Raw genomic sequence first — 11,027 nt, forward strand, 5'->3', positions numbered from 1 at the left:
TATTTTAAAATTAATCAAAACCCGATTTATGAGTTATTCTTGAGTATATACTCAAGCCTGGGTCCTAAGAAACTGACCTTGGTTCGAATCTAAATGCGCTTCAGTTTATCTGGAGGGTTTTGCCAAGCTTACTCTCAACTTAATAATAATTTAGATTTTACTCAATTAAATTTTGAAAAGTAGCATTTTTGCAATTTCTAGAATTCAGATTTAATATTATATCTTAGATGTAGTTATATTTTTAGTTTGTCTTATTTAGTAATTTTTGGAGGATAAATTAGAATTAAAAAAAAATTATAAAGATAAAAAGTGGGAGACTAATTTTCAGATGGGTTTCCTTGACCACACACAGATTAACTACTATATGAATATATGACTGGCGAGGTTGACCAAGTCTAGTAAAGCAGAGTTTTTGGTTATAAAGAACTTCAAGTTTGTGAATTGATTACTGACTGTAGTGGGGGTGACGATGTTGAAGGTGAGCAATGGCATGAGTATAAATTTTGGATTATGGTTAAATATGATATTAATTATAGATTTAAGGGACTACTTATTATTTTGGTCAGGAAAATTGAAATGATATATGCATATGAGGACTTTTACAATATTATCCAATCGTGCAAATTTATATGAAGAAAATGCAGGATGTGATAGCAGGGGACAGACTTACGCGCCGCTCACCTTCCTTGGTGGCTAACAGCGATTTGACTCCTGTCAAGTCCCTCTAGTATCTGGCTTTGTGGCTCAGTTTAGAGTTATTTTCAAACGAGCTGTATCAATCACGCATGTCCTCTCCCTTCCGTTCTCCGTCGACGGTCCCGCCGCTCAACCGCCGGCAGTCTAGGTCATTTTGTCGTCTCAAATCCTTAATCATTAAAATTGATAGCACTTGTGTTAATATTTGCTAATTTTTTTAATTTCACAGATTAATTGCCAGGTTGTTACCGAATCTGTTCGGCAACTATCGGCGAAATTGGTGTCAAATGATGTCGATACGCTTCAAGCGGATCAGAAGTTGGAAATCGTCGTTTTTGACTGGGCTCTAGGCGACAGGTGGATACAATGTGATCTCAGGAATTTGGGGTGAGGATCTATATGAAGCTGTAGTTTTAAAACGTGGTTCGCTTGAAAAGCTGTTTGAAAATGTGATTTTTGTGTTTCATTGGTAATGCTTTGTATGGATTTAGGAGAGGTAATTATGAAGTGCAAATACATTGAATTACTCCTGAATATTTTTATCCCTACAGAGACGAGGTATGTTTGTTTCTTTTGGGTGAAATTTATGGTTTTCAAGGTATTCAGATTTTAAGGCATTGATTAATGATTGTTAGATTAATTATATTTTATGAGATTAATTAAGTTGTTAAAAGTGTATTATCCAACAAGTTTAAATTGTATTTCAATTTGTGCTACTATAATTTGAAAGTGTATTGATATGGAAATAAAATGTTTATATACATTGTTAAAGCTGTTGTTTTTGTTGGATTTTCAGCAAGTTATGAGCTAACAAGAGGAGGTGTTCGGCAGGGACTCAATGTATGTTCAAAGCCCGTCTTTCTCATGTAGTCTTTTTCCTTTTTAAAGCCTTCTTTTTTTTGGTTGTTTTTCATTTGGGTCACTGCCACTTTGTAGTGCATAAAGCTAGAAATTTGTTGTTTTACCATTGTGATCGAAATGGCATCCCAAATTTTACTAAAGATGAGTTTGTGGTTACATTTTGAGCTCTTCGGACACCTGATTTAAGAGCTTGTTAGTTCACTTTATGCAGTTATTGGCTATAAAACTTAGTTTCCAAACTCTTTAAGTACCTCTTCATAAAAGCTTTTGTTGTTTGTAGAATTTAATGCTTGATCGAAGGTTGCTGGTCTTGTGCATTTGCAGCATTTGAACCATAAAATCAGTTCTCATTTTCAAAGCTCTTGTTATTCTGGTTCTGTTTATTGTGTTATTTACATTTTTGCTTATACTTATTTGAATTAATTTTTTATCCATAGGGAATAAGACTTTCTTACATAATCCGTAAAGTTCAACCTGCAACTAAAATCTTGTCACCTCAAATTATCCATATTCCCACTTTTTGTCTTTTTTATTTTCTTGGAAGTGGTTCTAGTATTTGAGGACTTTGTTAGCTTCAAACTGGGAACAGAGAGATTTTTGGCTTTACATGTTCTCTAAATTCAATGTTCTTTAATGTTGCCATCTTGTAAATTTTAGTAAATTTGTTAATTAATTCATATATTTGAAAAGTATTTGTGCTATATAGTTCTCTATGAGGGTCCTTACTATTTGTGTGCTCAGGAATTTCACTTAAAAACTCAAAAACTGTATGTGATAATCTTTGTCATTCGTTACCTTGATCTGTTCACATGGTACATCTCATTCTACAACTCTGTAATGAAGCTAGTCCTTCTTGGAACTTCAATCGCTATTGTTTGGTATATGCGGTACCATAAAGTTGTGAAGCAAACATATAACAAGGATGAAGAAACCTTTAGACATTATTTCCTGATTCTCCCATGTTTTGTTTTGGCCTTGTTGATTCCCCACGAGTATAATACTATTGAGTTATGAAACTTTCTTGTCTTCTTCTTCTTTGTTTCCCATTCAATGGATTTTTGGCTAAAGAAAATGACCTATTTAAACTGTGCAAAGTGAAAGCAATTCTTATTGACAATCAAAATGAATCCATGGTTAGGCATGATAAAGCACGTGCAATTTTCTGTAGTTTATGCTGTCGTAATTCACTAGTCTGAATCATATATGCTTGAACTTTCACATTTTATGCCATATTAGAAATTTTACACTGGAATGCTTCTACATGTAAATAGTTCAACAATATTTCATTTTCAAGTGACTAAAATGTTAGGTTTTGGTGTTTTTAGTCCCCTCTGGAAACTGAAATTTCGGAGACTAACTTGATATTTGCTACATATAGATATAACTATAAATATATAGAATAATAATATCAGTCACCATAAAAGACTTCATGTGAAAGCTGGTTCATCCTCCAATTGCATTTTTTCTCAAGTACAGATTGATGATTATTTTCACATGTTCTGTCCTTTGGCTGATTTCTAATTTTTTAAAATCTTATATGTTCTCCATGTTGCTTTTATAACTCAAATACCTATTGTTGATTTATAGAATAGAAAATAGAAAATTTTAATGTTCTTTTTGAACAGGTAAAGTACAGAGGAGCTATATTATAGGAGTTGTTTCTTAGTCTTCTCCTATTAATACCTCAAGGAGCTTATCATCTCCTACAGTTATGAAGGCACTTATTATCTCCTTTACAATATAGGAACTTATTATCTCGTTTCTAAATGAGCTCTAGATATGAGTTTTATCTAATCACTGATTAGGAGTTGTTTATCCAGGATGAAAACAACTGGTTTCATTTGCTGCTCTAGGTGTAATTTCTTCATGACGTAGTATCTAGAATTCGCATAATTGCCTCAACACTCCCAATGATTCCTTTATCTATCAGAATGAATGACTATATATCATGAACCCCACTGATTCATGTGGTGGTATCTACTGCGTGTAGTGATGTTCTTCTACTTTTGGTTCTCTATATAATCTAAGAATTTGTAATATAGTGTAGAGTCACCACAATGTGGGAATTGATGCTCGCTTGGTCACAAAGAGAGGTCACTTGTCTAAATATGAGCATGTAAATTATCATTGGATTAGTCTCCATAGCAAGGTAAAATCATAGATTTTATGTGAGGTTCATTATGTTTCATTTAAATTCTACTGTTTAAACCTTTAAAATCGCATTTTTGCTATTCTAGGCAAGTTTTTGTTGCTTAATAACTTCTAGTAGGAAAGTCAGGTTTTGCTTCTGTTCTCATTATTCAGTTTGCTTGGGAAAGAGGTCTTCATAATGTAAATAATTCTGAATTTTTCATTTCTGGTACAATTTGTCTTTTGGTCATATTCTTGTCAACTTTTTATTTGGTAGCTATATAATCCTTTAAATTGGGTTTTGGTATGAATCTATTTTGCTTGAAAGTAAGATTCAACTACAGTTTCATAGTAAATTACCTTTTTATTTAGTAAATAGGTTTGATTTCTGATGGAAAACCCACCCTGTTTTGACAGATTTTGTGGAGTTTCTCAATCTATCTTGAAGCAGTTGCCATCTTGCCCCAACTGGTATTGCTGCAAAGGTCAAGCAATATTGACAACGTAAGACTATGTTTTCCTTCTTGGGTAAGCCATTATATGTTCCCAAAGCTGCTTATTTTCTTTCATCCCATTGATCATATTGTTCCATTTGTTCCAATTACTGTTCAGCCCTCAAAATTGTATGTAGATGAATGTTTCTGTGATGTAACTGCTTTTAGGTTTAACAAACTGTTAAAAACTGGTTTCAACTTGGCCACAGTTCCAGAACTAATCAATCAAATCAAATGCCTTGATGGCTACTCTGTAAGTATCACAGCCATCCAAAATCTACAATGTCATTCCAATTTTAAGCACTGGAAAGTGAGTGTCTTGAAAGGTTTCTATAACTTCTTCCCAGATCTTCCTCAAAAGTCCAAAACAAAATATTTCCATAGAACCCTTTTCTTTGTCTCTATATCCTAAAGATTGATAGAATCTGTGAAAATGATTTGCGCTGGGCTGGAATAACCCAAAATATTTTTAATGCCTCAATTATATGGAAACACTTCTAATAAAAAAGTAATATATACACAATCTATTATTATTGTACGATGTAGTAAAGTAGGCCAATATATTTCATTTTCCTTTTGCTCTTTCTTGTGGTATGAGAAGTGGTTCTGGTTTTTATTACGGTTGGGACACTAAAAGTGCTTCCTGTGTTTCTCAAAACATGTTATGTCAACAAAAGAAAATTGTATTCATATCAGTATTGCTGGAAGAGGATCCCAAGATGGCTGAACTAGATTGGTCGTAATCATTCATACCATAAGAAAGTGAATGGGTCCATGGCAGGGTACTGGCATAAACCAGTTTACTCTTGATTGCACATTTTTTATGCAGCAATAATTCACGTTAATACAGTAAGTAATAATTGAAAAGGGAAATTAAGGTTGGAAAAAGAAATTCATAGATGCAAGTTTATAGATGAGTATTTAGTGGCAGAATGTTTTAGAGCAGAAGGCCAATACCGACTGTTGAGGAACTAGTTCCTCAATGATTTGAGATGATGCTGGTTCTGTTGTTAATTAATTGTTTCTTTTTTTGTATTGGTTGCAGTAACAATTGTTGTTACTGTTTAGAAGTAGTGTTTAGTACAGTCCACATTCTGATATTTACTTTTAAACTACTTGATTCATTAAAGCATTATGGAATTAAATTGTACAAATTTGTTTCGTATGAAGGTTGGGTGATTAATTTCTTTGCACAGTACATCTAGATGCCCCCAAGCCAATTTCAAGACTTTTTTAGCATTTGATGTTGTTCATCTTTTCCCCTTTTTGTGCATAAATTAGTTTTATATTTGGAAGAATTTTGTTATGCTTTTTACAGAATTTGATCATGTTCTCTGGTGTGGTTTGCTCCCTTTCTCTAGGGGTTTCCTTCCATTGGATTACTGGTGGTGATACTTTTTTTTTTTTTTTGGGTTTTATTTCCTATGTAGTGCTTATCGAGCTTTACATATCCTCAACTGGGTTTATCGTTTCTTCACGGAGAACAAAATCAGATGGATATTTAAGTTTTCTTTGTGCTTCCGCTTGTGGAGATCATTACTTACGAGCACGTCTGTCAAAATGCTGAAAACAGCTTGGGTTTCAGGCCTGATTCAGACTGCCCTCTATGCTGACTTTTTCTACTACTATTTTAGAAGGTACATTTCCATGTTTCTTTTTTCGTTTATATATTCCAGGCTTTGCTTGTCCTAATAGGAAGCAATCAATTCATTTCCTGAAAAGAAGAAAAAATATTAGATTGAATAGAAACTGATTGGTTCTTGGCTTTGTTAAGAAGCGATCAATTGCTTCTGAAATTTGGGTCTTGCTAACATAATTTGCTTGCTTTTACGCAGCTGGGAGAACCGCAAGAAGCTGAAGCAGCCTGCCTGTGTTGATCAAGTCTTATTTCATTAAATGTTAAGAGGCATATAATATTTAGTGATGCTAGCGTTAGTCTCTTAAGGCTGATTGAGATAATGCAAAGGGGCTATGCTTTACCCAAAATTACAAAACTTGCTATTCAACATAATCACTTGATATCAGATTTTGATTTTGTACTTTTTCATCTCTATTTCAGTGTGTTTCAATGGCTTTTACAATTAAACGACCCGTGTNTGACGACGTTAAAATAGGGAAAATAATAAAATATCAGATTCTAGAAGTAGTGAGAACAGAGAAAGATAGATTCAAGTTCACAACTCCAATGTAGAATTTCCTCTCACTTTACATTCATTCACAACTCTCGCTCTCTCTGTCTATATATATCTATACTTATATAAACACACCAACATCAATTCCCCTTATTCACGTAACAAAAACCACATTTTTACTGATAGCTAGAAGCCTCGCTCTGTCTCTCCTTCTGGTATTCGATTTTCTTTTCTTTCCGCTTTATCATGTTTTCTTTATGTTTTGTGTTTATATGATACAGATCTTGATCATGAATTCTTTATGTTTGTGTTTGTTTGTTTGTGTTGGTGTTTAAGCTTATGTCGGATGTGTAAAGAAAAGGAGAACTGAAGAGAACTAATCTACTTTCATTAACAAACAAGAATTGAATATAACATTTTTTTGCTTACTATTACAACCACTGTCAATAAGACTTTTACACAAACCCATCCAACGACTACATTACACATTAGAGACACAAAGCCTCAAAATAAGCTGAGTTACCTAAGTCAAATTTAACACACAAGTTAACAACTTAAGCCTAAACTACTGCACTCAAAACAGCACCATGCACGTCACTTTGGTTGCATCAAAAACAGCTTCAAACTTTTGGTTCCAGCAAAATATACTTCCAGCACAGCATCAACCTTGATGCTTTAGCTGGAAACACCAAGTTCTAGTCTTAGGGCTTCAAACTTGGATTTGCACAAAGCCTTTGTCATAATGTCAGCAACTTGTTCTTCTCCTCTATAGTGCATTAAGCTCACTTCACCACATTGTTTAGCTTCCCTTACTGCATGATATTTGATCTTGATATGCTTAGTTCTATCGTGGAGTACAAGGTCCTTTTCCATGGCCACAGCCAGTTGGTTATCACACATGATTAATGTAGGACCACCCTGCACTTGGTGCAAATCATCCAGCATCTTCCTAAGCCATATAGCCTGGTTCACTACTGCTGTAGCAAAGACATATTCAGCTTTAGCAGTAGACTGTGCCACAGTCTCCTGCTTCCTTGACAGCCAGCAAATTACACCCTGATTCAAGTAGAAAACATAACCAAAGGTGCTTTTTGCATCATCCAGGGATCCACCCCTGTCACTATTAGTATACCCCAAGAATTTCAGACTTTTGGCTTTCCTAAAACAGATGCCTAACATGATGGTTCCTTTTACATACCTCAGCACACGTTTAGCAGCCTTAAAGTGCAGTTCAATTGGGTTGCTCATGAACCTTGAAAGGTAACTTGCAGTGAACATAAGGTCAGGTCTGGTGGCTGTGTAATACAACAAACCTCCCACCAAGCTCCTGTATTTCCCTTCATCCACCCTCTCTACACCATCAGTTTTGCTCAGTTTTAGGTTGGGAACCAGTGGGGTATCCACTGGTTTACAATTCTCCATTCCAAACTTCATGAGAATCTCGGTTGCATACCTCTGTTGGCACACAAAAATCTCACCTGCAGTCTGACTTATCTCCATGCCTAGGAAATATTTCATCAATCCTAAATCTGTCATTTCAAACTCAGTTTGCATGGTTGATTTAAACTGGTCCAACTCTTCAGGATTGCTTCCAGTCACCAATAAGTCATCAACATAGAGAGAGACCACAGCCAATCCCCTTTCAGTTTTCCTAAGGTAGAGAGTGTGTTCATTTGGACTTCTAGTGTAACTGAGGCTGCACAAATGGTCATTTATTCGGCTGTACTAGGCTCTAAGGGCCTACTTCAAGCCATATAAAGCTTTCCTTAGCAGGTACACATGATCCTCTTTGCCCTCAACCTTGTAGCCTTCTGGTTGCTCCACAAGAATCTCCTCTGAAATCCACCCATTTAGGAATGCCGATTTGACATCCAGCTAGAAAATTTTCCAGTTAAACTGAGCTGCAAGTGCTAACAGCAACTTGATTGTGTCTTGCCTAGTTATCGGGGCAAATGTTTCTGAAAAGTCAATACCCGGTTGCTGTGCAAAGCCCTTGACCACCAGCCTTGCTTTGTGCTTGTAGATTGAGCCATCAAGATTGATTTTCAGTTTGAAAATCCATTTTACCTGAATTACTTTCCTTTTTCCAGGTCTTGGTACCAATTTCCAGGTTTGGTTTTTATCAATCATGCTGAGCTCCTCCTACATTGCAGCTTTCCACAATTCAGACTTGGCAGCTTCAAGATAACATCTTGGTTCCACCACTGCCACATTGCACCTTTCGTATACATTAGCCAGTGATCTTGTCCCTCTAACAGCATGTTCTTCTTCCTCATCTAAATCTGCCTCTTGGATCAGCCCCTCATTCATCTCTTCCTATCTTGATTCAGCTTGCACATCAATTCTCTTCTCTTCCTAGTTCCAGACTACACTTCATCAACCTTTATATCTCTTGTGATTACAATCTTCCTAGACTCAGGAATATAAACTCTACAGGCTTTAGAGTTGCTGTTGTAGCCTATAAGTATCCCAATTTCAGCCTTATCTTCCAATTTGGATCTTTTGCTTGCTGGGATCATTACATAGGCTATACTTCCAAATACTTTCAAGCTCCCTACAGCTGGTTTGACTCCACTCCATGCCTCAATTGGTGTTTGATGTTTGACTACCTTGGTGGACAGCCTATTCAGGAGGAAAACTACTGTATTAACAGCTTCAGCCTAGAACACTTTAGGAAGGTTCTTCCCAGTCATCATGCACCTAGCCATTTCCATAATGGTTCGGTTTCTCCTCTCACAGATACCATTCTGCTGAGGGGTGTACGGGACTGTGAATTGATCTGAATTCCAACTACACTGCAGATTGTGCGGAATTCATTTGAGGTGTATTCTATCCTGTTGTTGCTTCTTATGGTTTTGATCAATGTTCCAGCTTCATTCTCCACCAGCAACTTGAATTTCTTAAACACAGCAGCCACCTCATTTTTCTACTTCAGAAAATACACCCAAGCCACCCTTGAGTAATCATCAATAAAGAGTACAAAGTACCTGCTACCATTTAAGGATTCAGTCTTCATAGGACCACACACATTAGTGTGGATCAATTGCAGCTTGTGACTTACTCTCCAGGCTTGATCCAAAGGGAATGATGGCCTGCTAAGTTTGCCAAGTTGGCAGGCTGTGCATAAGGACATTTTCTCCTCTATTTCAGGCAAATACAGCACCATGTCTCTTGTCTTGAGTTCTTTAATTCCCAAATAGTGAAAGTGGCCAAACCTTTTTTGCCACAAATCAGACTCTTCAACCCTGCTGGTTAGTGCTAAATTCACTGGTTTTTTCCACTCTACTGGGAAGCTTTTTCCTAGCATCCTAACACTCGTTAATTCATTTTCCTCACAATCCTTTATTACACAAGCATGGTTTTGAAAATGTAAAGTGTAATTCTTCTCTAACATTTGACCTACACTTAACAGATTTTGTGCAATTTCATAGACAAATAAAACACTTGAAATGATCTTGGTACCTGCTTGAGTTTGGACTGCCACATCTCCAATTCTTTTTCCTCCAAATAGTCACCATTTCCAACCTTGACCTTAGAGCTATAGGTTCTATCCATCCTGACAAAATTCTACAATTTTGCTGCCATGTGGTTGGTACAACCACTGTCTATTAGCCAAACATCATCACTGGTCTACATAGAGTAGCATGACGCTACAAACAACTGCTCAAGTTCACTACCCTGCTGCTGGTCTTTTGCATTTTGTGCTTGCTGTGATGGTTGTGCACCTTTGTTCTTGCACACTTTTTCAATGTGCTTGAACTGTTTGCACCTCTTACATTGGATCCCAGGTCTGAACCAGCACCTATTGTCTGGATGTCCCTTCTTTTTGCAGTGGGAACATGGTGGATAATTCATTCCTCCACTCGGTTTTCCCCACTGTCCACTAGTTCTCTCTTTTCCTCTCTTATCTCCAGCATACTTCCTATTGCTTCCCTGCACATTCAATCCCTTTTGAGCAGCCATCATTGCACCTTCATTGGAGTCCTCTTGTCTCATCAATCTTCTGTGTTCTTGAGCCTGTAGGGCATGGACCAATTCGGTGAGGCTGATTTGGGAGAGGTCCTTTGAATCTTCGAAGGAAGATATCTTGGACTCAAACCTTTTGGGTAGGCTGACTAACACTTTCTCAACTATCATCTTGTCACTCATCTCAACTCCCAACAGTCTAATCTTGTTCACCACACTCATAAGCCTGTCTACATACTCTTTTACTTTCCCTACCTCTTGCATTCTTAGCATTTCGAACTCTCTCCGCAAGTTCATAACTTGCATATTTCTGGTTGTATCACTTCCCATGAACTCCTCCCTCAGTTTATCCCAAGCTTCCTTTGCAGTTTCACACGCCATTATCCTTGTAAATACAAGGTCTGTTATTGTAGAGTGTATATGAGATAGAGCTCTTGGAGCTTTTGACATCTCTTCCTCATACATCCTCATTTGATTCAGGGTGGGGTTTGGACCAAGCTGCGGTGGCTGTTTTTCTTCTTCCACATACTGTGTCCTCTTAGATAGGCTCTCATTCTAATAGCCTAAATATGATATTGGTCCCCATTAAACACTAGAGGTGAGAGAGAAATCGACTGAGTTGCCATGGAAACCAGGTTGCTGTTTTGGACAGAGTTGTTCGGAGGGTTGAAGTTTGATGGTGATTCAAGATTTTTTTTTTTTTTTTTGAGTGAATTTGTTAGATGATGGTTTGTTAATCCATCTCTGA

The 11,027-nt window shown here is 36.6% G+C and overlaps 2 protein-coding genes across 2 annotated transcripts; one reads left to right on the forward strand and one right to left on the reverse strand.

The window, feature by feature from the left end:
- Positions 1 to 469: 469 nt before the first annotated feature.
- Positions 470 to 6,262, forward strand: LOC116144765. Its single transcript, XM_031430198.1, has 5 exons — positions 470 to 478; positions 926 to 1,083; positions 4,105 to 4,191; positions 5,612 to 5,818; positions 6,017 to 6,262. The coding sequence occupies exons 1-5, from the start codon at positions 470 to 472 to the stop codon at positions 6,075 to 6,077; spliced, it is 522 nt and encodes a 173-aa protein (XP_031286058.1). The 3' UTR covers positions 6,078 to 6,262.
- A 726-nt stretch (positions 6,263 to 6,988) lies between these two features.
- LOC116144766 (uncharacterized mitochondrial protein AtMg00810-like) lies at positions 6,989 to 8,623 on the reverse strand. The gene is made up of 4 exons (XM_031430199.1): positions 8,543 to 8,623; positions 8,381 to 8,455; positions 8,091 to 8,188; positions 6,989 to 8,009 (listed from the first exon to the last, which is right to left on the reverse strand). Exons 1-4 carry the CDS (start codon positions 8,621 to 8,623, stop codon positions 6,989 to 6,991), a joined length of 1,275 nt encoding a protein of 424 aa, XP_031286059.1.
- Between the last annotated feature and the right edge of the window lie 2,404 nt (positions 8,624 to 11,027).

Source organism: Pistacia vera, unplaced genomic scaffold (assembly GCF_008641045.1).
Source record: "Pistacia vera cultivar Batoury unplaced genomic scaffold, PisVer_v2 Contig455, whole genome shotgun sequence".
NCBI classification, from domain to species: Eukaryota; Viridiplantae; Streptophyta; class Magnoliopsida; order Sapindales; family Anacardiaceae; genus Pistacia; species Pistacia vera.